The sequence below is a fragment of the Porites lutea genome, chromosome 3 (assembly GCF_958299795.1).
Source record: "Porites lutea chromosome 3, jaPorLute2.1, whole genome shotgun sequence".
In the NCBI taxonomy this organism is placed as follows: domain Eukaryota; kingdom Metazoa; phylum Cnidaria; class Anthozoa; order Scleractinia; family Poritidae; genus Porites; species Porites lutea.
The window spans coordinates 37,750,301-37,777,439 of NC_133203.1; the positions used below are offsets into that span (position 1 = coordinate 37,750,301).

The 27,139-nt window shown below is 39.8% G+C and overlaps 1 protein-coding gene and 1 pseudogene across 1 annotated transcript; both read left to right on the top strand.

The window, feature by feature from the left end:
- Window positions 1–4,365: 4,365 nt before the first annotated feature.
- LOC140931073 (sodium-dependent phosphate transport protein 2B-like) lies at window positions 4,366–10,398 on the top strand (annotated as a pseudogene).
- A 6,630-nt stretch (window positions 10,399–17,028) lies between these two features.
- On the top strand, window positions 17,029–26,489 carry LOC140932250 (sodium-dependent phosphate transport protein 2A-like). Its single transcript, XM_073381875.1, has 4 exons — window positions 17,029–18,147; window positions 21,110–21,410; window positions 22,329–22,601; window positions 24,348–26,489. Exons 1-4 carry the CDS (start codon window positions 17,029–17,031, stop codon window positions 25,661–25,663), a joined length of 3,009 nt encoding a protein of 1,002 aa, XP_073237976.1. The 3' UTR covers window positions 25,664–26,489.
- The last annotated feature ends 650 nt before the right edge of the window (window positions 26,490–27,139 follow it).

The window sequence follows — 27,139 nt, forward strand, 5'->3', positions numbered from 1 at the left end:
ACCTCACTCCGCTCGCTAAAAAGCTCGTGAGGTCGACTTGTAGCAAGTCTAGGGTTTCCCTCTGGAAACTGATTCTTGCCTATGACCTTCGACGCGCATGATGAAGCTGAATCAAAATTTGGCACACCTTAAGAACTCATCGTCCTTAACATTTTAAACTATGAATATTGTGTTAATAAGACAATGATACGTCACGTGACCACTTTACGTTTGGAATGACCGTCCATTGCACTTCAAATAAAAAATTATGAGGAAAAACATAATTTTATATGCCCAAATTAAATCTTGAATAATTCAAAACTTTACTTTTAAACTTCGAGTAAATTCATTCAAAACGTAGAAAGTTTGGTATGTTTCCTACAAGAAATGCCAAATTATTTATTCAAACAAAGTAAATTCGCCACCAATTTTGGTCACGTGACATGTCACGTGACCATAATTAAACGTTCAGGCACAAAAAGACCTCAAGATTTAATTTTGGAAAAAATTTCATTTTGTTCTAAGTCTCCTAGTGAGAGATATTGCCAATAAATCATATGGGCCGAACACACCTTCCACCCAGGCCTTATCTCCCTTGAGGATAGAGAATGTTGCAATAAAAAGATGACTGTATGTCGCTTCCCCCGTCATTTGTGTCGCACCATCTATCCTCTGCCTCGGTTCCTTTTCACTTGTAAGCTGATCAGCTTCAGAGGCATTTGCCTGTCTCTTGACTTCTTAAGATCTGTTTACTGCTCACTTTCAAAAGAGGATACTTAAGAGGAAAGTCGTTCAGTTATGTAAAATGCCATGGATTCCACGACTGTTTTATCTTTATTGGTCATTTAAACCAATCCTTTGGGAGTTAAACCTCCCCTCCCCTCCCCGCGCGTGTCTCCTTCTCACGCGCCCGTTTTTTCTTGTGCCCACTACTTCCAAGCGCCTGCTTCGCAAGCTAAGTTAAACCCTTTTCTTTTGTTAAAACTTATTTTTTCTCCAAAAAATTTGTATCTAAGCCTCTGGCCACGTGACTGAATATGCTCTATACGGCCCACTAAGGTGCAAGACAGGGATTGCAGAAAAGCAGCTTGACCCGTATGACTTTTGAAAACGTTACCGCCAAATGGACCTTTTGTGCCCAACAATTTTTTTCGGCCAAGAACTATCTGCAAAGAAGCCATTATAAAAACTACTAGTGCAATCATTCCTTTTTCCTTTCTCCTCGTTTCTTTTTTCTTGCTTTTCCCTTTTCTCATATCCTTTTCCTTTGTTAGTGTGAGTTTGGACCTTGTCCAAAGAAACATGTCTATTGACGCCTTTTCACTTCAAATGATGACAAATTTCGTTAGGTTTGTTTTCAAAACATCGCCAGCTGGACATATATAGAAAAAATGACTTATTGCAACACATATGTAATTAGCATCCTTTGTCATCCTCTCAATATATTTCCGCAAGATTTCCGCTATTTTGTAAACTGATCCTTAAGGGAACCTAAAATAAAGATCAGAGAACAGTGAGGAGAAGGAAATGTTCGATTGGGAAATCCGGATTTCGGATTTTGAAATCGCACGCGAAATCCGAAAACCACAGAAAACGGATTTTGCCTCCGAGAAATCCGTTCTCATGGAGGATTTCAATTAAGAAATCCAAATCCGGATTTCATGGATTTCCTTTGTACCGTTCGATTGGGAAATCCAGAAAAGGATTTGTAAAACTATTCTCGTGAACAGTGGTCTTCGTTTTGCTAATTATCAGTGCGTGTGCAAGACCGCTGTTCTTAAGAACTGTTTATCAATTCCTTTGTCGGATTTCCCAAAAAAAAAAACCCCGAAAGAATGGGAATCTAAGAGTAGATATCTCAGCGCTGAAATCCGTTTCAAATTTCACGTTCGATTGTTAATCCGAAATCCGGCGTTTAAAATCTGAATCCAGATTTCCCAATCGAACCCACCCTTTCAATCTTTATCGCAATTATTCCAAATCACTTACCTTGTCAAATTTAAGTGAACCTTCCTTAAGTTGAATTACTGAGAACCATTTGCAAGTTCAGAAAGAGAAAGACAATTTCTTCGTCGGCTTCTTTACGTTCTCTATAAAACATGAATTTAGACATCTTCATGTCGTGGTTGTACACTAACATCAGGCACTTTAAGATCCAACGACGTGACGGCAATGGGAACGTCGCTTAAAAAGTGAATTTGAGTTCTTTTAGTCATTATCGCAATTATAATTCCCACCCACTTACTTTGTGAAATGTAGGCGAACCCTCCTAGAGTTGAATTCCTAGGGACCAGATCCAAGTACAGAAAGAGAAATAAAATTTCGTCGTTGCTTGTTTACGTCCGTCCTCCGTAAAACGCGAAATTAGGAATTTTCACGTCGTAGTAGTGCAAAAACGGGGAAAGAAATTTACAAAAAAGCGTGATGCACATGCAAAGTTGTTGTTTTGCTTATAAAACCTATTTTTTGACGTTCTCGTTGCCGTCCGCGTCGTTGGATCTGTTAAGTCTCCATCAAAGCACACATGGCGTGATGCATGTGTGAAAGTTGTTGTTTGGCTTGTTGCTAATGTTGCTGTCGCTGTCGCCGGGTGTATCCAAAATAGGTCTTCGTTCGAAACTCAAACGTTGTCACTGCGTTGTGTCGTCTTTTTCAGGAAATGTTTAATATTCCTCCTAAGTTTATTGTTGTAATTAGGTGCTTAAAAACGCATATGATATTAAGGTTTTTCGATACAGTTTTTCAGAGGCCATACCGATATTTTTCAATCGCCTTAAAAGTAGTTTTTCCTTGTCCAATCGCTATAAAATTATCACCAGTAACTGGCTATGGATTGAAATTTGTGAAAATGTAGTTTTAAGTAATTACTATGACAACAATAAACAAAAAACTTTGAAACTGACAAAAGCCGGATTTTGTGTGATCTAGACCAGCTGCTGAAAATCCAACACTAGGAACTTAAAGTTTGGTGTTTAGCAAACAATGTCCGTAAGAAGTAAAAAATTCTGTATGTTTGAATTCGACTAAAACAAAAATATATTTCAAACCTTGAATTTTCAATAGCCGAGATAGATTTTTTAATAAAACCTTATAAGTGACTCAAATTATTCTTTAGTAGGGTCAAATGCTGCCTAATATCATATTTTGAGGCAAGGAAACTTTGGTGTATTTTCGTTCTTGCGATCTTGAAAACTAACCCTTTTTCTCACCACCTGTATAAGTGGAACTTCATTCAAAATTTTTAGCGCTTTTTTGTATATCTCTAAAACGAGTCGAACGAATTTTTTTAAAATCTCTTCACATAATCGTCATAACGTATATAATAATGTCTGAAGTTTTCGTTAAGATTTATTCACGGCAACACCTTGGAATTTCAAGACAAACCTATCCTACGAACCTGTCAAAAATCTGCGTTACAACATTCACTGTTTTGACTTTATACTAATTTTCCAAAATAATGCGAACTATATATACATACCTCCATGAATAGTTCATTTTAGTTTGAATTTATCGCATCTTTTGAATGTAAAACATTGACATTACTCACACTGAAATGTACTAGTCATGGATATATGTATTGTCGGCATTAATTTGGAAAAATTAGCATAACGTCAAAACAGTGAATGTTGTAGCGCGGGTTTTTGACCAGTTCGTAGGATAGGTTGGTTTGAAATTTCAAGGTGTTGCAGTGAATCAATCTTAATGAAAGTTTCAGGCATTATTATATAAATTATGAAGATTATGTGAAGAGATTTTAAAAAAATTCGTTCGAGTCGTTTCAGAGATATACAAAAAAAGCGCTACAAGCCAAATTTTGAATAAAGCTGCACTTACACAGGTGGTGAGAAAACGGGATCGCAAGATAAGATCGCAAGGACGAAAATACAAAATTGGTTTATGCTGTTTTTATTTTAAGTATCGAAGGAAATTCTACAGGAACTTAAAAGAGTATACTTAGAAGAAGAGGAAAAATGACATAACCTCTTTACTATATTTGTAATCATGCTAAAAGTTCCAATATTTGACACAAAGAAGATCGGCATGACCTCTAAAACTGCAAGAAACACTTTCTTTGATGGGGTAGTAACAAAATTTTCCAGCAGGAGAAATACGTTCAAAGATTGTGCTCCAAAGTGGACAAGGATTTGCCAATCGCATTTAAGGCGCAAGTTCGAAGAACAAAAACAAAACGTATTTTCTTAACTTACAGTATGGACTAAGAATAGATAGGATATTTCTCTTTTATTATATCAGTATGAGAACGCGAGAAAAAAACGCAGTTGTGCATGTAGAAGAGTATGACCCTTTGAAGCGACCAATCACCGACAGGGTGAGATTCATGTTAGCTGAGAGACCTGAAAGAACTTTATAAGCAAACACGACGGCGTCAGCAGCGAACGCGTTTGGCTAAAAATAATATTATGATAAGGAAATCAAGGATAGCTTTATTCGAATTTGTTCTGATAATTTGACTCACTAAGTAAGTGGAGGCAAGGCACACGAGGAAGGTTGACATGAAAGCTAACTAACTACCGGCGACCAAATTGAGGACGTTCAACAGAAAACTGAAAGATGGGCAGTGTTCAATGTTCAACTTTGGGAATCGAAAAATTCCAGAGCTCAACAACATCACTTATATTGAAACAGACATCTTAAGTGAGTAGTGTCAATTGACCTATGATAATATAACTGACATTTTCTTTTTTGAACATGATTTTTCTTCAGACAATGTGTGATCACTGGCATGATAACTAAAAAGAAACGATGACCTAATTTCCTTAATTCGTCCAGTGATTAACTTTTCTCAGTAGTCTTGATACCCAGCGGTTAGGGAATAAAATATTGGTGTGCTCCTGAAATTCGGCCCGGCCCATCGCAGGTTTCATGAATCTTTTAATTAGCTTTGGCCTTTGGCGTCCGAAAAATGGTACTAGATTGAACATATTTTCTTGAAGTATTTCAAGCGTTTGTCTTGCTTTGTGGGACATTGGTATATTAAGAAAGGCAATAAAGGCAACCTCTGCTCCTACCAGTAAGTGAGTATTGAAACCTTTACACTACTGTGTCAATTAGGATGTAGCTACAGTTTAAGAAATTTACAGTGATAAAATGTTTGGATTCTCTTACTTATTAAAATAGCCTAAAACAAAAACCCTATTACGACAGCCATAAGTCTTTGCACGTAAGAGAAGTGAGGTGCGTGATTCGTCGATTCGTTTGATTTATAAGCTCCTGTAGGACAAAGTCAGTAGTATAAATTCGTCTTTTTTGGTAAGGTTTTAGTAGTCAGGATAAGCTGTTAGAAAACGTTTTGCTAGATTTATATGTGGATAGAGTAGTTGGGAATAGAAACTCGGAGGTGCTTTAAGCTGATCAAAAAGGTCAGTTTATTTTTGAGTACGTCATTGTGAGAGAAAGTGTTTACTAAATATTGCCAACAATAGAGGCGGCTTCTAAGTATTTGCCCTGTCAACTCATTCCTTTATTCCTTATTCTTTATATTTGAAGAATCTTCCAAATCTCGTCATTTGCATCATGGAGGACGTCACGAGAGTTTCATCCAAACATGAAGACGTGGAAATGGCAAATCGCAACGGACATTACCATGCAGTAGGTTCCATATTCTCTTTGGTCATTTTTCAAAGACCTTGACTTGTTGCAAACATTTTTTACTTCCATTAATTACTTTTCGCAGAACGAAAACAAAGGGTATCTAGCAGACCCAGGAGAAAACGCAGGAAATAAACCCGGATGGAAAGAAAATCAGATTGAGGAAGATTTTGATCCTTGGGCTCTGCCCGAACTTCAGGATCTTGGACCAAAATGGTCTGGTAAGTTTCGTTGCGTTCAGTCTGGTTGTATTCTTCGACTAACTTCGTCATACCACAAAATTCCGAAAATGACCCCCGCGGGTATTAAATGGTTTTAAAAGTAATAATGCGTTAATAAATAGATAATTAAATAAATAAATGTAATCAAAGGCCTCTTTTGTGGGGAAACTTTCATCTTCAAAATCCCGCGGGCTTTTAATTGTAGGAAATTTGTGTCAACAATTATCAAAGCATAATAACAGGATTCTAGAAATTCGTGCGAAGTAATTCTTCAGAACTCGCAAACTTAAAAGTGACAGCAATAACGGAACTTTATTGAAAATGAAAATGCTGAACTAGTACGTGATATCATAAATTTAATGCGATGACTTGATACTGTCACCCATCGTTCAAAAAGGATAGGATAGGATAGGATAGGATAACTGCTTTATTATCGACAGAGCGCCTACAGACACATGTGTTTACAACGATAACAAAGATTTTAGTGCAATAATTACAGAGGTGTACATTTGTAGAATTTATACAACTAAACAAGGTTATATTTAACGCGTCTATCTCTTTCGCGGAAGCGATCACATACGTATTTAGCCACAATTTCTTGCGTTTTCTCTCCTTGCTTCATACTTATCAAAGTTGCAAAGGCAGAGCTTGGCGTCATAGAGTAATAGAGACATAGAGTCAAGAAAAAGGAGGACGCATCATCTTACGTGCTAAGTGATCAAAAATTAAGCTTTTAGCATCACCATCGTCATTTCAGTTGTAGTATCAATATTAGGAAAGGCAAAGTATTTTAAAGCAGCTCAGTTAAGGCTTATTCAAATGGAGTCACGCGATATATTTCTGAAAACAAAGAAAAAAAGAGAAAAGGAAAGAAAAAAAAAATAGTAGAAAAACGTAAATACCATGTACATAAATAGAAATACCTGAATAAATTGTTGTTGTTGGCATTATTTTCCCTCTTTTTGGCCCTTACTTTCTTATCATTTAGCAAGAAACTCGTTTCAACTAGCAAAACATGTTACATACAGAGAACAACAACTGATACATAATGCAAACGAGAATAATGTTTTCTTGTCAATGCCGATGTAACAATGTCAAATGATAACCTCACATCAAATCACAACAGGGTTTACAAATGCCTTGAAACCTGTTGCTAACAACAATTCGTTACCAACAATTGCGACTTCAGTGCCGGATCCAGACCTTGAGATAAGGGGGGTGGAGGGGGAGGGGGGGGGGGGGGGTGTTGTGCGGTCTCCAAAAACATTTTTGGATCCGCCATTGGACTTATGATTGTGTGATCGAATCTTTCTGTTCCCTGACCAATAGAGCTCGACTGCAAAGGAAAGTTTCTTCGCGTCGCTTTGGCGTTTACCAAGATTGTCTTACTCCTTGGTCTTCTGTACTTGTTCATCTGTTCGTTGGATTTCCTAAGCAGTGCCATTCGCTTGTTGGGAGGAAAAGCCGCTGGCGAAGCCTTCGCTTCGAATGAAATTCTCAGCAACCCCGTTGCTGGCCTTATGATTGGCATCCTGGCAACTGTTCTTGTTCAAAGCTCGTCCACTACAACTTCCATCGTGGTCGCAATGGTGGCTGCTCGCAGTAAGTTTTGTATTTTATAACAACAATGTTGCATGGTTTTGGAAGATCAGGGGCACCCAACGTCAATTTTCGGAAAATATCTGTTCGGAAGACGATTTGAGATCTAGATTTTTTCGGAACATTTGTTGTAAAATTCATTGCTTGCCTGCCTCTCCTAGGATTTTCGAACATCTAAAAAATTGTATAATTGCCCTTTTTTAACAGAGTTTTACTCTAATAGGTCACCCAGAATTTTCGGGAGCCTTTTTTCTGGCTGACATTTTCGAAAAGGTAAGTTTTGATCCCTATAATTTTCGGATCACTAGACTTTCAGCTAGGAAATCCGAACAGATGAAAAATTTTTAGGGGATAAAAATATGCCTATGTCTACCGTTTAAATACTAAAATACGTTTAACAGTGCTATGTTTAAGTGGTTTTGAACTATATTCTCGTTGGGTGCCCCTGGAAGATATTTACCAGGCTAGGTCACAGGAGCTACGAATCTTATTTCCATGCAATTTTAGGATCATATATCTCATCAAACCGGTTTGGAGCTGATGTGCATATTTGTTTTCATTGACGCTGACAGCTGCGATTTGATCCTACGTGACTCTCTACGATGCATGAAAAAAGAATTGCTCGAAAGCTTACTTAGAGAGGAAAGTGCTATAAAAATTGTCACAAATTCTTTTCCAAAAACTGCACACTTCAAGTTTCAAGTATATGAAAGGGACAGAAGTCAGATGAGAAGTACACACTCTGTATGTTTTTAGAAGTCAACAGGATAAAAGGAATTTAGGGTCCGCGACACTTGTATTACTGTACCAGGCCAAACTAAATATTGCCAGGCAAGACGGCCATGCCAAACAAAACATATTATTCATAGGTCGCGTAAGAATGAAGTAAAGGAACCGTGTTGTTAGTCCCTGGCATTCTTATTACTTTTTTAACTCCTGAACGGCAATCGCTAGAATCCCCATACTGGCCCTTGTTGGGCAAATATAATTGACACCCTTAAGCTAGGGTTACCTCCGTTTTCAAACGTATGTCAGGTACTTATCAGAACTTTACCTTTCAGTTGTGGATGTTAAGCCTGCAATTCCAATCGTAATGGGAGCGAACATTGGAACATCAGTCACCAACACCATTGTCTCCTTGGCTGAAGCTGCCGAGCGAAATGAATTCCGTCAGGCCTTTGCTGGAGCCGTCGTACACGATATATTCAACTGGTTGTCTGTCATTGTGTTTTTGCCTCTGGAAAAAGCTTCCGGCTACTTGCGCCGACTAACTGGAAAGATCATTGACTCCCTCAGTCTCAAAACAAATGTAGGTGTCAACCAAAAGTTGTTGAAAACAATAACGGAACCATTTACCAAGCTCATTATTCAGTTGGATAAAAAAAATCACAACGAAAATTGCTCTTGAAGACAAATCTCTTGAATCAAAGTCTCTCATCAAAAGTTGCAAGCCGAAAACTCTCATTGGGGAGGTCAATAAGACTGTGGAAAATGTTACCACTGGGAGTATAAGTTATAAACTTGTGAACGAGTCGTCTACAACAGATCCTTCCTGCTTCCTTTTTGCGGACACTTCACTGAGTGACACAGAAGTTGGTGTCATAATCCTGGTGATAGCTATCGCTCTTCTTTGTGTCTGCCTTATACTAATCGTCAAAATCCTTCATTCCATGCTTCGCAGTCAGATGGCCAAGATTATCAAGAAGACCGTCAACGCAGACTTCCTAGGACCATTTAGGAATCTCACTGGTTACTTTGCCATTTTTGTTGGTGCTGGGTTAACAATGTTGGTTCAGTCCAGTTCCATCTTCACCTCTGCCCTTACGCCTCTTATCGGAGTCGGGGTGGTGTCTCTTGAGCACGCCTTTCCACTCACTTTGGGTGCAAACATCGGAACAACTGCAACGGGCATTCTGGCAGCCCTGGCAAGTACCTCAAACTTGGACAAAGCCCTCCAGATTGCCTTCTGCCATCTGTTCTTCAATATTTCTGGTATCATATTATGGTATCCAGTCCCTTACGTTCGCAAATTGCCTATCAACACGGCAAAATTCCTGGGCAACAAAACTGCAGAGTACCGCTGGTTTGCCTTGGCTTACCTGATTTTTGGATTCTTTCTCCTTCCGGCAGCTATATTTGGCTTGTCACTGGCTGGTTGGCAAGTCCTGGTTGGTGTGGCAGTTCCAATTGCACTTCTTTTGCTGTTCACCATCATTGTCAACATCCTTCAGAGGAAAGCCCCAAAAGTTTTGCCAAAGGCCGTCCAAGATTGGAAATGGCTACCAAAATGGACACGATCATTGGAGCCATATGATCGTGTGTTTAAAAAATTGGCTGGACTTAAACGATATTGCTGCTGCGGTAGAAATCGGGAGGACTAAAGCAGAAAAAGAAAACCTCCATGACAGCTAGAAGCTAAGGGGAATTTATTTGGGTCGGACACAGCTCACAAACACGGATACGGGCAAAATGATCCTTTTTTCACTTTTAGTTAGCGAAGGTCACAATTATGTACATAATTTGAAAAGTTGTAAAGTCCACACTTTTAAAAGTGAATTTTGTTGAAAGTTTTGTTACAATTGTTTCAGTTATCATGCTGCAGTTTTTTTATGGCTTGCTTTGGGTGACCACTGATAAAGTAAGCACCCGCAAATAAGAACCTACTTTATTTAAGTCTGGCAAAAAAGCTTCTTATATTTTTGGTTATTAAAATTGCAAATTCTTCCAGGAGGTTGGTAAACCTCTTGGTCCTCATTTGCGGGTGTATTTTAGTGAGTATAAGTTTACACATTTTAAAATGGACCAACCTTTTTTGGAAACATGAATTAACTCTTAACTGAACTTAGTAGTTCTTGTCTAGTTGGAGAAATACAGCTCGTTAGATAACTGAACTACCCCTTTATTCGGCATTTGTAGCTGCAATGAAAACATCTTATACCGTCACTTTTAGTGTAAGTTTTATTACATCAATAAAGCACCTTTTTGAGTATTATGAGTCCATTGTTGCCCCAGGGGTTGGTAGGAGGTACTTCCCATGATGGACAAAAGGGAGAGGCTCGGAGTACGAGGTTTGTAAGGGGCGTGTGCTTTTACGCGTTGTGTTAAGCAAAAGGGCAAGATAAACTTCCAGTTAGTAGAGAAGGATTGTTTTAAAGACAATCACAGAGACGCACCTTTAGGGGGTTCATTCCTGAACTTATTAATAAGGTGCAGTTCCCGGCCAAAAAATTTCTTCTTTCCGTATGTGCTGTGTTGTAGTCTTATTCACTCAGAAGCCTTTCAAGCTAATCCAGCGAGGCCTGCGAGAGGACAACTTCCTCCACTGTTTACGGGTAGTGTTTAGATTCTAACATCCCAAGGAATTTCATATGAGCTTGCTTGCAAGTGTTCTGAGACGGTACCTACGGGTTTATTGTCCTGATAAGAAATTTCATTACATTTGTAAATCAAGAGCATCTCATTATGGCTCTTGTGTAAATTCAATTGACTTAGGAGAAAGTGTTACCTCTAAAACTCGCGCCATCCGGTACCCGTACCGGCGTTTATGCAATTGAGCTAACCAGGAGCGGCTGTAATCAGTTCCTTTTTCCCAGGCCTTAGAACAAAGCAGGATCAGATTTATCTAGCAGGCTATCTACTGCAAATTCCTTGCAAACAACGAAGGCCCCAGCCGATTTACCCGGTCTTACCTCCAACGTAATTTTTTGTTAACAATACCAGTTTGAGCACTGAAGCACACCCCGGGAGAGGGGGGGGGGGGGGGTGCTCCCTTATATAAGCCATATGGGTATGTGTCGTCCCATCAGGTAGGGTTTTGGGCCGTTTTGGTCTGAAAGCGGGTATGGTTTTCGAGGGAACTACGGAGAGTATAAACGTATTTATCATTTCAATTCCAAATGAGAAGGAAAGAAAGAGAAATATGCGAATTCGAAGTGGATTTGAATAGTTTTTGTGTTTGCGCTCTAATCTAAGTAATGATAACATAATTTCTGCCTAAAGACCAGGTCTGAAAACGGGGATGGATTTTAGAGTTTTAGTCTGAAAACGGATGTGGAAAATTACATTTTCTGGTCTGAAATCGGGTCAGAATTTGGAGAACTGGGCGGCACATCCCCACCAAGAATTCCCAGGAGTACCCCCGGGAAGCAAGCGTACCAACCCCGCGGTACGGTCAGTACCTTACGCATGCGAAAGACCCTATCACTCCGGTAGTGGTAGCAATGGATAGCTGTTTCTTCCTATTTAGGACTCATCAGCATGGCGAGAGGTGTCGAGACTTCGAGACGAGAAGTCCCCCTTGCGACCATCCACCCGGCCCTTTACTACCGAGAAGAGTGCAATAGCACTGGTTTACTTGCCACCGCCACCGTAGAGAACTGGTAGCTGTTGGTTGGGAACCGCAAAACAGTTCTCCCACGGTATGCGTATGGAGATGGGATCAGAAAAATTGACCTGTGTGCCGCTTTAATGGTAATTGTTCGTCCGCTGTTGCAGCAGGCGAGAATAAACCGTGCCTGGTTGCCCTCTGAAATCTTTCCAAAATATGGTAGTGCTGCAGAAAAGGAGAAAACAATAGCGAATAGATTACGGAGGGCAACCAAGCGCGGAAAATTCTCGCATGCTGTATGGGTATTTGATGTTGTATAAACTCGAGACATTAGGAAATTCCAAAGCAAAACCTTAGCCAGATCTATGAGATCTCTTCAGTACTTTGCTCAATTTTGCGCCTACGTTACACAACTTTAAGTTTTTAACGGACACGAAATTCAAGGGGATTTTGTAGTACAGTAATCAATTGCAACACTGAAATTTTTTAAAGGAAATCCATCGACGAATTTTGGTTTAATCGGTGATTTGGTGAAAGTAGCCTTAAAAATTACAAAAACAGCTCAGCATTGCGTTTGACTGATTCACATGTTTTGATGTTTTTTCGAATTTGAGCAAGTCTTATTGCGTTTAGCCAGTTATAGAGTGTATAAAGGTCATTTTCAAAACGAATGAGCGATAAAAACTTTTCGGAAGCATCCTAAAAGTTGCAAATTTGTCCGCATTAAGTCCAGCCTTCCGTGAATGCATAATTTATATCCTTTTTGAAGAAATTCAAAGATACCTCAAAATTCTTTATACACATTTTTGTGGAACTTCGCTCAATACCGGGGGGGGGGGGGTTGCTGCCATATATGGGCTATATAGGTATGTGCCGCTGTGAGGGTATGGTTTTCAAGCAGTTTACTCTAGGATAGGGTATATAAATCAGAGCGTTTAGGTCTAGAATAGGGTATCAATTTTCAGGAAACTGATCAGTTGCTTGAAGATTTTATCTAGACTAGGGATTGTGGTATAAGGTTTTGTTTTGGCTAGGCTGTGCTAGTGACCTCTGTAGTTTCTGGAAAACAGCTACTCTAGGATAGGGGGGATTTGGGGGAGGTTACTCTAGTATAGGGTAGCAAAATTCAGCTGAACTATCCCTGGTCCCAGCGGCACATCCCCACCCAGAAATTCCTAAAGTACCCCCCCGGAGCTCAATAGAAGACAAGCACCCAAAGTATACGTAGGGTAAAGCATTTCCAAAGAAAATGCCTATAAGGGCAGAAATTCGATTTAGAGCTAAAACTATCGTAACGTCTTTGTCAAACGTCTCTTTCAAACCACAGCACACGTATCATATGACGTTGACCTGCCATAGCGTTCAAGGGCAACTTCTTACTTACAGACCGCGGGCTAAGCGGTCAGCGGAAACGCCAGGACAGACTACCCGCTGAACAAACATCTGGCGAACTCTAGGTACAAGATTGCCTCAAGGGTGGGGGAGTGATCAGGTGTTTTTGCTGTAGCGGCATCCGAACGGAACAACTAATCCAACGTAGGACAGGAGGGTTCGCCTGAACTTGGGGTCTCTAAAATAGTCCACGTTCGATATTTTAAAATTCTAACATGACTCCGAGGCTTTCTGGGCATTTTTCAATATTTTGTTTGGTTTTCTGTGTGCTCAATTCGCTTCTGGGAATTACGAGACAGTAGAGCCGTGAAAATGTGCAATTTTGATCCCTTAACCGCCTCGGAGTCATGTTAGTATTTTAATACACCGAAGCTGGGCCATTGCTGGAGTCAGAACCCCACCCTCCACAGTAAATGGACTTACAATTACAAGACAGTAAAATAGAGAAATGATGTCACTTATTTCTGAAATTAAGACAGGTGAAAAATGTCCTCTTGCTTGAAATGAGCATATTGGTGCGAAAAGGTGGGGTAATATAAGCACCGTTATGTTCTGATGACTTCATATCAACCCTCTTAAAATAGGCCTGGATCGTAAACGTTACGGTCCAAGCGAATCTTAGAAGAAAGGTATATTACATATGCACCGAGCTTGTTTCGTTTCTTGGCTTTACTAACGAGGCATACAACATGTGAAGCGCGCCGTTTCGCTTCTATTAGCCTAATGAGGTAAACTTTTTCAGTCAATAAGTTATAAAGTCGAACCTCCACTAACGGCCGCCTCTTCACAGCGGCCACCTCTCTAAAACGGCCACCTCTCCACAACGGCCACCTCTCTAAAACGGCCAACTCTACAACGGCCACCTCTCCACTAACGGCCACCTCTCCACAACGGCCACCTCTCTACAACGGCTACCTCTCTACAACGGCCACCTCTCCACTAACGGCCACCTCTCCACAACGGCCACCTCTCTACAACGGCCACCTCTCCACAACGGCCACCTCTCTACAAATGCCACCTCTCAACAACGGCTACCTCTCCACTAACGGCCACCTCTCAACAACGGCCACCTCTCTACAACGGCCACCTCTCTACAACGGCCACCTCTCCACAACGGCCACCTCTCTACAATGGCCACCTCTCCACAACGGCCACCTCTCTACAACGGCCACCTCTCCACTAACGGCCACCTCTCTACAACGGCCACCTCTCCAAAACGGCCACCTCTCTACAATGGCCACCTCTCCACTAACAGCCACCTCTCTACAATGACCACCTCTCCACAACGGCCACCTCTCTACAATGGCCACCTCTGCAAAAACGGCCACCTCTCTACAACGGCCACCTCTCCACAACGGCCACCTCTCTACAACTGCCACCTCTCCACAACAGCCACCTCTCTACAATGGCCACCTCTCCACTAACGGCCACCTCTCTACAACGGCCACCTCTCCACAACAGCCACCTCTCTACAATGGCCACCTCTCCACAACGGCCACCTCTCTACAACTGCCACCTCTCCACTACGGCCACCTCTCTACAATGGCCACCTCTCCACTAACGGCCACCTCTCAACAACGGCCACCTCTCCACTAACGGCCACCTCTCAACAACGGCTACCTCTCCACTAACGGCCACCTCTCCACAACGGCCACCTCTCTACAACGGCTACCTCTCCACTAACGGCCACCTCTCAACAACGGCTACCTCTCCACTAACGGCCACCTCTCCACAACGGCCACCTCTCTACAACGGCCACCTCTCCACTAACGGCCACCTCTCCACAACGGCTACCTCTCTACAACGGCTACCTCTCCACTAACGGCCACCTCTCAACAACGGCTACCTCTCTACAACGGCCACCTCTCCACAACGGCCACTATATTTTCTCCTGGCGGACAGTCCACACATTTACTCTTATTCCACAACAACCACCTCTCTACCCGACGGCAACAGCCACTAACGCATGTCCCAACTGTCAAAATAATCTCTCGACAACAGCTAGTTTTTTTCAGCGACTAATGAAAAAGTCATGAATGGTCACGAATTGGCACGTTCATGATCAATCGATCGCGGTAATCGTATTTTGATTTTGCTTCATTTATACTGCCGCAGTAGGCAAAAATTGTCTACGATACTTAAAGCTAATGTTGCGAATCTTGCTCGTTTTCTTACGTTATAAACATCTTTGATTCAAGACATAATTCAAACTTTTTGTGTATATTATATATGATTGGATTACCATGATTATGGGACACAGTAAACACACAAAAAAACATGTACTCCATAAAAAATTGTCATATAAAACCCCTACCTCCCCATAACGGCTACCTCTCCACAACGGCCACTTTCTTCTGCCCCCAAGGCGGCCATTGTAGAGAGTTTCGACTTTATTATTGAGTCGACAGTAATTTTTTTCTTTTTTTGAGTGTTTTTCATGACGTCGAGTCCGCCATATTGGTGTCCCAAAACAATAAAACGGCGGCCATGTTGGTGTCTTAAACCAATCCTATGGGAATTAAATCCTTTTATTTTGTTAAAACTTATTTTTGCTCCAATAAATTTGTATCTAATCTTCAGAACACGTTACTGAATATGCTTTAGACGACCCACTAAGGTGCAAGATAGGGATTACAGAAAAGCAGCTTGACCCGTTTGAAAACGTTACAGTAAAAACTCGCGTATAAGAACCTAGCGATTTAAGAACCTGCTGGCAGAACTTTCCCATTGTTATACCCCAAAATATAACAACCTGTTTAGCCAAGCAAAATTTATTAGGTTCTTATATGTGAGTTATGGAATATTTTCATAAGCATTTTTAACTAAGAAGTATAAGATACTTTGTTTATAGTGTATATTTAACAATTATTCTTTGAAATCGAGGAGAATAGTGGCTAAATATTTACGGGGCCACGAAGTGGCGAGGTAAATATTCCTAAAGCTACTATCTCAACAAAATCAGAGAGGAAACCATTAAAAAGTACGATTTGATGGACAGATCAGGTCAGCTAGACACGCGACAGTTTAAAAATAGATCTTTGTAGAATTTTCAAACATGGCAATTCACAAGCTTATCACTTCGCAAACAACAGCGTAATGACTTAAATGGAACCGCTTAAAGCTTGAATTGTTTCCTTACCTGAGAAGAAAAGAAAAGCTTTGTTGTTTTCTGTTGACTCGCCAAGTTTATAGCCGAAAAGGTTTGTTGTGTCGTTCTTCGCATGAAGTGGTGACAAAAATGGCGATTCGGTTCCTCGAGGTAAGACCTCGTCTTCATGTGCATTCTTTCTCGTGTTTACTTGAAACGTAGAATTTCTGCAAACATTTACTTTCAAATTTGTTTGTCATAAATAAACTTCGTTTTTGGGCCAAATTTTTCTCGTTAGGAAACGCTGAGTTCACGAAACGCCCTCTTCTAGGCGAATAAACGGGAGTTGTAAACAATCCATCGACCACAAAACCCAACAACAGTAAATGGAAAAACGCCGTTTTGAATTCTTCGAAGACTTTTCTTGCCTGAAAAAAAGTCAACCCTAGGATTTTGTCGACTTTTAAAAGATCTTTCTGTGATAAAATGGGAAAAAAACCGAGCTCACACATTATCCACTCGCTAGGAGGTAAATATTGTTGAATAGTCCGAGATAGCGAACCAATCAGATTGCTTAAGCCACCAAGATCACTGAGTGTGTATATATTAAAATTGTTTAGTTAGCCTTGCACAAGGCCCATGACAAGACAGTTATAAATAAATGCTGTATCATAAAGGATCAAACCTATTTTTTCTGCTTGTACAGGAATGGTTTCTACTGAAAACTTAAGAACCTAATTAAGAACCTACTTTAGCCTAACTTACCAATAACTACCCCCAAATATAAGAACCTGTTTTGCCAAACTTGGAAAATGGACTTTTTGTATAATAAACTTTACAAAAAATATCTTCAAGTTCTAACAGTCGACAATTGTTCACTCTACAAAAGATATAAGAACAAATTGAATCACACCTTGCGCTTGGCTAAGCGTCGGTATTATGAAAAGAAATTGGAAGATGCTAAATCAAATACACATGCGACCTGGAAAATTTTAAACGAAGTATTAAACAGAAAAAAGCAAAGGCCTCAATTAAATACAATATTTAAGTCAGACGGTCAGGAGATTTCTGATCCAGTGGAAGTAGCAAATAGGTTTTGTAGCTACTTCTCTAGTATTGGTCCCAACCTCGCAAAGAAGATACGGCCTCCTCCTTGTTCACATAAAGATTTTCTATCTGGATCATTTCGAGAGTCAATCTTTTTTAGCCCAACAACAGAGGATGAAATTATTACCATTGCTCAATCTTTTGCTTCCGGGAAAGCGGCTGGATACGATAATATTCCAATGTCTATAATTAAGGAATCCATTCAAATCATTTCGGGACCTCTAGCTCACATTATGAATTTATCGATCGCTCATGGCGTTGTACCAGATCAAATGAAAATAGCTCGTGTGGTACCACTGTTTAAAGCTGATGACCAGTCACTATTCACCAACTATCGGCCTGTCTCGGTTCTACCGAGCTTTTCAAAATTTCTAGAGAGAATCATCTATAATCGCTTGTATGATTATTTAACTAATTTACATATTCTCTGTGATAACCAGTTCGGCTTCAGGAAAAACCACTCTACGACGCTTGCCTTGATTGATTTGCATGAAAAAATTTCATCTGCTATTGATCATGGTGAATTAGCGGTTGGTATCTTTTTAGATCTCTCGAAAGCTTTCGATACAGTCAATCATTCCATCTTATTTGATAAACTTGAACACTATGGTATACGTGGCTTGGCTCTCAAATGGATTAAGAGCTATTTTTCCAACAGACTTCAATTTGTAGAATACAATGGTTATGTTTCGTATCGTGCTAATATCATGTGTGGCGTTCCCCAAGGTTCAATACTAGGGCCTTTGTTTTTTCTGTTCTACATCAATGATATAATCAACACGTCAACAATATTACAACTGATATTATTTGCTGATGATACAAACGTATTTGTGTCTCACAAGGATAAAGACTGCCTTACTAATATACTGAACGCTGAGCTAAATAAGTTGTCAATATGGTTTAGAGCTAACAGGCTTTCATTAAACTTGAAAAAAACCAAATTCATTGTATTTAAACCATCTCAAAAGCGTACAAATCAAACTATTCAACTTTTAATTAATAATAAAAAATTTGATCAAGTAAAAGAAACAGTTTTCTTGGGAGTAATCATGGATGAAAATTTAAATTGGAAATCTGAAATCTCACATGTCGCCAATAAAGTTTCTAAATGCACAGGAATTATTCGTAAATCCAGTTTCTATTTATCCACGAAAACCTTACGAACACTATATTTTTCTCTAGTCTATCCATACCTTTTTTATTGCAACTTAGTTTGGGCCTCTACTTACAGAACTAACCTTATTCGTCTTGAGATTTTACAGAAACGAGTGATCAGAACTATAGCTAAAACAACTTTCGATGCACATACTGATCCAATCTTTCAAAATCTTGGTATCTTAAAATTTCATGATATATACTTAATACAACTAGGCTTATTCATGTACTCCTATCAAAACCATACTCTACCTTTAAAATTTCATTGTAAATTTACCTTACAAAGTCAAATTCATTCGTATAATACAAGAAACTCGTGTAAATTTCGTCTGCCTTTCTGTCGTACTCGAACCAAACAATTTTCCGTTTTTTATCAAGGACCTAAATTTTACAACACCTTAAACACCAACATCATCAACGCTTCCTCACCTTTCTCCTTTAAAAGAGCACTTAAGGCATTTATTTGTAATAATTATTAGTATACCCCAACAAAAATTTTGGGAAAAAGCCTTTTAATATTCAACATTTGTAAACTTCCGTAATATTGATTACTTTAATTTTTCACCTCATATTATGTTGTATCCGTCGCCGTAATTTTTATACTATCTTCGAAAAATTGTAATTGAGGAGGCCTAATTAACATAAGCTCTATAGTTTCTTTTAGGCCTCCTCGCCATCTCTTCCTACATTTTTTTTTTGACATCTTTTTGTAATTATCGTAATCGTGTGGCAAATAAATAAAATACCTAAAAATACCTAAAAAATTATACGTGCGTGTGCAAGACGACTGTTTGTTAAGAACTGTTTATCAATTCCTTTGTCGGATTTCCGCCCCCCCCCCCCCCCCCCAAAAAAAAAAAAAAACGAAAGAAATGGAATCTAAGAACAGATATCTCAGCGATTAAATCCGTTTCAGATTTCGCGATCGATTGCAAATCCGAAATCCGGCTTTTAAAATCTAAATCCAGATTTCCTAATCGAACGCACCCGTTAGTCAGTTTACCAATCCTGATAGTCCACGGTTTTGCAGCCTTTACACCTTAACTAGCCTACCGATTCAATTATTTATTCAGTTAAGCTTTGTAAAACGGCCAACAAAAACGTACAACTGGCTGGTTTTGCAACATTGCCTTGAAACGAGTTGAAAAGCGATGTCGTTTTACCACCCTCGTTCAAACCGGTTTTAAAACAACCCGCTGATTTGTTGCAAGACAGGTCTGATATGGGTTGTACAACGCTCCTCAACATCCGGGTCCTCAACAGCGCTATCAGTCAACTTGTTTTACAGCAATGTTGCAAGACAAGGTGCATGTTTTTTGTTGCCTGTTTTACCGTACCATTACGTCCGAGCGATCTAGTCAGAGTCAAGACTGACTCTTATACTAAAGAAGCTCTTAGAAAACATGACTCGGTTCAGTTATCTATAGCAATAGTTTTTATCTGCTGCTCAATTTTAGACAACGTTATTGTAGTTAAGTGCATGAAGAAAATATGACCTAATTGTTATATAAGCTCGTATCACTTAACTTGGCTGGATGTACCTAACACTCGACACAACCGTTACCTCATTCAATCAACGTCATGATTTAACTTTGATTTGTTTTGCAGAATAAGCAGAAAGCAACTTTGCATATCATCACGAATTATGCCATCTGATTGGCTATTGTGCTTATTATCTTAAGTGTGAGAGTGGGTAGCCGGCCGGCTCTCTGAACAAAAACAAAAAATGCAACTTTTTAGACTCTTTAACAAATCGTTTATTGCGGAATTAGGTAAATAAATTCAAGATGCTATTCCATGAGGACAAAATGTGCGCAGAAAATATGGAATTAATATTAAATTACAGGAAGTATAAACTTGTTTTTTTTTTGGTGACAAACAACAGCTGTTACGTGAGTTCAAGCTATGTAAACTAAGACTTTCTTCCGGGATGTATTTTCATCAAACCTTATAGTTTAGAATTGAAGGTGATTTACCAATTGGTTTCAACTAGAACTTTTTCTCTTTTGTAGTTCAATAAAGACACTTTAGTTCAAGAACGACAACAAAGTTCAATAACAACTACACCAGTTCAGAAAATGACATAAGCATTACTAAAATTCAGTTAAAATTCAGTTTTCAACACTGCGTAGTTAATCAAAGACACCAAACTCGTTCTCGTTTTCAAAGAGTCAAAGAGTCAACTCAACTCATAGAAAACTCGGCGAACTTCGCAGTGCCGGTGATTAGAAGTGTTGAAATGTTTAAATTAATAACAAGGAACGTGCCTGAATATGTGTGCGGTTCACGTCCATGTAGTTTTGCAGGGGTTTTGCACTGGGCCTTCAATCCTCAAGGCCCCTGCTCACTGAAAGCTGTTATATTACTATCTCTGCATGACTGCATTGTAGGTCCTCCTGTTTTAAGCATAGAACGCGGGTTTTTTTTTAATAACACAGCGAAAAGCTAGCCATCCGTTGTAAGGACATGCTTACCTGACCAAGAATAAGAGCGTTACGCAAACGTCACTCTTAAAAACCACATCTTGACGACGCAGAACAATAGAGGCGGCTTCTATGTGTTTGCCCTGTCAACTCATTCCTTTGTTCCTTATTTTTTATATTCGAAGAATCTTCCAAATCTCGTCATTAGCACCATGGCGGACTTCACGAGAGGTTCGTCCAAACATGGAGACGTGGAAATGGCAAATCGCAACGGACATTACCATGCAGTAGGTTCTATATTCTCCTTGGCCATTTTTCACTTTTTTGTGACTTGTTGGAAACATTTCTGACTTCCAAAAGTGACTTTTTGCAGAACGAAAACGAAGGTTATCTAGGAGACCCCGGAGAAAACGCAGGAAATAAACCCGGGTGGAGAGGAAATCAGGATGAGGAAGATTTTGACCCTTGGGCTCTGCCCGAACTTCAGGATTTTGGACCAAAATGGTCTGGTAAGTATCGTGTCTGGTTGTATTCTTCGTCTAACTTCGTCATACTACAAAAATTCCGAAAATGACTCCCGCTGGTTTTTACAGGTTTAAAAAGTAATAATGAGTTAATAAATAAATAAATAAATATAATCATCTGTTTCAAAGGCCTCTTTTATGGGGCTTATGATAGGGGGAAATTTTCGTCTTCAAAATCCCGCGGGCTTTTAATTGTAGGAAATTTGTGTCAACAATTTTCAAAGCACAATAACAGGATTCTAGAAAAATCGTGCAAACCTAAACGCCTCAGCACTAACGGAACTTCATTGAAAATGGAAATGCTGGAACTAGTACGTGATATCATAAAAGTAATGCGATGACGTCTGTCGACCATCGATCAAAAAATTGATCAAATAACAGGAAATTAAGTTTCCAGTTGTAGTATCAGTATTAGGAAAGGCAAAGTATTTTAAAGCAGGTCAGTTGCGGCTTATTCAAATGAAGTCAAGGGATATATTTCTGAAAACTATGAAAAACGAGAAAAGGAAAGAAAAATTGAAGAAAAAGGAGAAAAAGAAGAAAAACGGAAATACCATGTATAGAAATAGAAATACCTGAATAAACTGTTGTTTTTGGCGTTATTTTCCCTCTTTTTGGTGCTTACTTTCTTATCATTAAGCAAGAAACTCGAATCAACTAGCAAAATATCAGTGTTACGTACAGAGAACGACAACTAATACATAATGCAAACCAGAATAATATTTTCTTTGCAATGCCGATGTAACAATTTCAAAGTATAGCCTCGATCACATCAAATCACAGGGGGTGGGGGGCGGTCATCCAGACCCTTAGATAAGGCGGCGGGCCCCCCGGGCCCCTCCCCTTGACCCTCCACTGGACTTATGATTGAGTGACCGAATCTTTCTGTTTGCTCAACGACAGAGCTCGACAGGTTGGGAAAGTTTCTTCGTGTCGCTTTGGCGTTTACGAAGATTGTCCTACTCCTTGGTCTTCTGTACTTGTTCATCTGTTCGTTGGATTTCCTGAGCAGTGCCTTTCGCCTGTTGGGAGGAAAAGCCGCTGGCGAGGCCTTCGCTTCGAATGACATTCTAAGCAACCCCGTAGCTGGCCTTATGATTGGCATCTTGGCAACTGTTCTTGTTCAGAGCTCGTCCACTACAACTTCCATCGTGGTCTCGATGGTGGCGGCCGAGAGTAAGTCGTTTTGGGTTTACAAAAATATTGTTTCAAGTTTTTGGAAGATATTTGCCTGAGTTAACTGTCATTGACATAACGTTTCGGCGTGTCGAATGGTCACCACAGGAAAAAATAACGGATTCCCATTTTTTGATATTTTAGGGTATTTAAAGGATACCCACAAAAATCCCAAATTTGGAAGAGTGAGACAAGTCCCAATCAGGGAACTTGGTTGGGAATTCCATGGTTGGGACTTGTCTCACTTTGCCAAATTTGGGATTTTTATGGGTATTCTTTAAATAACCTAAAATATCCAAAAATGGGAATCGGTTATTTTTTCCTGTGCACATAGGGCTGATTAAAATGTTTAGCATTTTTAAAATTAACGCATTGTGAGGAGAAGGTTAAAGATTTTAAAGTAACAAATGACAGCAACCAGCAAAAAAGAATATGCCCAATTATTTCGCCTCATACCTAGTCCCTGGACTTCACTTTCTACTTCCCAATCTTCTTCTAATTTCCATAATCAAATATAGAGAAAATATACAGGGAATACAACGCGCGCACCAGCTCGCTCATGAATTAGCTATTTTAAACTTCCGCTTGAGACTGGGTCAGTTTTGCGTTGAATGTGATGTCTGTGTTGTCAGGGGCACCCAACTGCGGTTTCCTCCCAAATGCATTGAAAACAATTTTTAGGCTATCCAGAGTATTTTTAGACCTCTAGAAATGCTTTCTAAGCCGCGCTATAACATTTGTATCTGTTCGGTCATCCTAGGGGACTTGAGTCTTTTCGATATTACGAGGGCTTCAGTCAGTTATTTTGCCGAAAATTTTAGATGCAATTTAGCGCATTACGAAAGTGAAAAATGTTTTAATTCCTCTCTCCATCACTTTTTTTGAATCTGAAAATTTTAGGTTTCCTTTTTTCTTACGAAAAATAACCTAACCCGGAGTGTGAAAAGTGAAATATTAAACTTCAGAAAATCGTAGGGAATTTATTAGATAAGCTTCGAAAATTGTACATGAATGGGGCATTCATCTAGAACTCTTTAGCCGTCTTCAAGAAATAGGAAATTCTAGGCAATATTTGATTATCCGAAAATATATTTTTCAGAAAACGGTCGTAGGGTACCCCCTGTGTTGTGTCGTGTCGAATTGCAGTGTAGCACTGTTTTGGAGGAAGAATTTTGACGCAGTTTCCTGCGCAACATTATAATAATGAAAGAAGTTGTTGTTTACATTTACAAAAAGTGTGTGGAAAATCAGGTTGAAAAGTAAATGGAACACGGCTTTTCGGGTCGTTGTTGCGCACAATTTCCGGAAACAACGGTACGGTATGCTCCTAGCGGAAATTCGCGTTCCATTTATTATGGCCCATCTTTGATATCAGTTTCAGGATTTCGTGACCGTTTCTCAGTAAATGAAACTGATTTGTACAAATGGTAAGCACTACTGCACTCCAAACAGTTTCCTCGACGGCTCTGAACATCTCATTCAATAGACCCAGTTATTTTCGCACAATTTGTTTTGAATGCAACGGATTTTAGTAGACCTTTCACAAGAGGGGATAAACTGAATGGAATTAGAATGAAGCAAAGGAACGGCCTTGTGATTCCTTGTCTTATTACATTTTTGACTCCTAAATAGCCTGAATCGCTCAGTAGAATTTCCACCCTTGAGCTAGGGCCGGAGCTAGGCCTTCCTCTGTTTTCGAGTGTATTTATGAATAGTGAGAGATTAACAGAGAACTTTACCTTTCAGTTGTGGATGTTAAGCCTGCCATTCCAATCGTAATGGGAGCGAACATTGGAACATCAGTCACCAACACCATTGTCTCCTTAGCTCAAGCTGCCGAGCGAAATGAATTCCGTCGTGCCTTTGCTGGAGCCGTTGTACACGATATATTCAACTGGTTGTCAGTCATTGTGTTCTTGCCAATGGAGGTCATTACTGGGTACCTGCGTCGATTGACAGGAGAGATCATTGAAGTTCTTGATTTGAAACAGGCTAAAGGAACCAACAAGAAGCTGCTCAAGACTGTCACCCAGCCATTCACCAAGATGATCATCCAGTTAGACAAGAACATTATAAAGAAGATTGCCCTTGGGGACAAATCGGCTGATTCAAAGTCCTTGATCAAAAATTGCGAACCTAAAGTAACTATTGAAGAAGTTAATAAGACTTTCAGTAACTCAACTTATTTCACTTATGTGCTGGTAAATGAGACAAAAGAAACACCAGCCAAGTGCAAGTTTCTTTTTGCAGACACTCCACTGAGTGACACAGAAGTTGGTGTCATAATCCTGGTGATAGCTATCGCTCTTCTTTGTGTCTGCCTTATACTAATCGTCAAAATCCTTCATTCCATGCTCCGTGGTAAGATGGCCAAGATCATCAAGAAGACCGTCAACGCAGACTTCCCAGGGCCGTTCAAGTATTTCACTGGTTACTTTGCCATCTTGGTTGGTGCTGGGTTAACAATGTTGGTTCAGTCCAGTTCCATCTTCACCTCTGCCCTTACGCCTCTTATCGGTGTCGGAGTGGTGTCTCTTGAGCGCGCCTTTCCCCTCACTTTGGGTGCAAACATCGGAACAACTGCAACGGGCATTCTGGCAGCCCTGGCAAGTACCTCAAACTTGGACAAAGCCCTCCAGATTGCCTTGTGCCATCTGTTCTTTAATATTTCTGGTATCGTATTGTGGTATCCCATTCCTTACGTTCGCAAATTACCTATCAACACGGCAAAATTCCTGGGCAACAAAACTGCAGAGTACCGTTGGTTTGCCTTGGCTTACCTGATTTTTTGTTTCTTCCTCCTTCCTGCAGCTATATTTGGCTTGTCACTGGCTGGTTGGCAAATCCTGGTTGGTGTGGCAGTCCCGATTGTTCTTCTCTTGCTGTTCATCATCATTGTCAACATCCTTCAGAGGAAAGCCTCAGAAGTTTTGCCAGAGGCCCTCCAAGATTGGAAATGGCTACCAAAATGGACACGATCATTGGAGCCATATGATCGTGTGTTTAAAAAAGTGGGTGGACTTAAACGACATTTCTGCAGCCGTAGAAATCGGGAGGACTAAAGTGAAAAAGAAAACTCTTCTGACAGTTACAAGCTAAGGGGAAATTATTTGGGTCTGACACGTACAGAACCCTGATCAAACACTGATAAGGGCAAAATGATCTTGTTTTTGACTTTTATTTAGCGTAGGTCACAGTTATGTACATAATTTGAAAAGTTGTAAAGTCCACACTTTTAATAGTGAATTTTATCGAAATTTTTGTTACAATTGTTTCAGTTATCATGCTGGTTTTTCATGGCTAGCTTTGGGCGACCACTGGTCACACGAATAAATTACATAAAACTTTTAAAGTAGATTAAATTCAATATGTAGAGATCCCAGGATGTTTAGGCAATAGCCAATCAAGAAATAGCGTTTCAGATCAAATCGTAGTGGTAATTGCTTAGCCTTCCTATATAATCTCTAAACCCAGTAATTGTCTTTTGTATTTTAATATAATAAATTGTGATGGTTGCTTAGAGAAGTAAAATAAAGTAAAAACCCGCAAATAAGAACCTACTTTTTTGAAGTCTGGCAAAATAGCTTCTTGTATTTTTGGGTATTAAAATCGCAAATTTCTGCCAGGAGGTTGATAAACCACTTGGTCCCTATTTGCGGGTGTATTTTCGTGAGTATAAGTTTAGACATTTTAAAATGGCCCAACCTTTTTTCGAAACATGAATTAACTCTTAATTGTACTTAATAGTTCTTGTGTCGTTGGAGAAATACAGCTCTAAAGATAACTGAAGTACCCTTCTGATTCGGCATTTGTAGTTACAATGAAAACATCTTATACCCTCACTTTCAGTGTAAGTTTTATTACATCAATAAAACACCTTTTTGAGTATTATGAGTCCATTGTTGCCCCAGGGGTTGGTAAAAGGTACTTCCTATAATGGTTCATTCCTGAATTTATTTATGACTGGTCCAGCTCCCGGCCAAAAAATTTTTCCTTTCCGTATGTGCCGTGTTGTAGTCTTATTCGCTCAGAAGCCTTTCAAGCTAATCCAGCGAGGCCTGCGAGTGGACAACGTCCTGTACTATTTACGGGTAGTGATTAGATTCTAACATCCCAAGGAATTTCATATGAGCTTGCTTGCAAGTGTTCTGAGACGGTACCTACGGGTTAATTGTCCTGATAAGAAATTTCATTACATTTGTAAGCCAAGAGCATCTCATTATGGCTCTTGTGTAAACTCAATTGACTTAGGAGAAAGTGTTACCTCTAAAAGACCCTGCGTGTTGTTCCGACCGGGGGTTCAAACTTAAGCCATCCGCTACCCATACCGGCGTTTATGCAATTGAGCTAACCAGGGGCGGTTGTAATCAGTTCCTTTCTCCTTGGTAGTAGAACAAAGCAGGATCCGCTTTATCTTGCAGGCTATCTACTGCAAATCCCTCGAAAACAACGAAGGCCCCGGCCGATGTACCCGGTCTTAACTCCAGCGTAATTTTTTGTCAACAATACTAATTTGAGCACTGAAGCACACCCCAAGC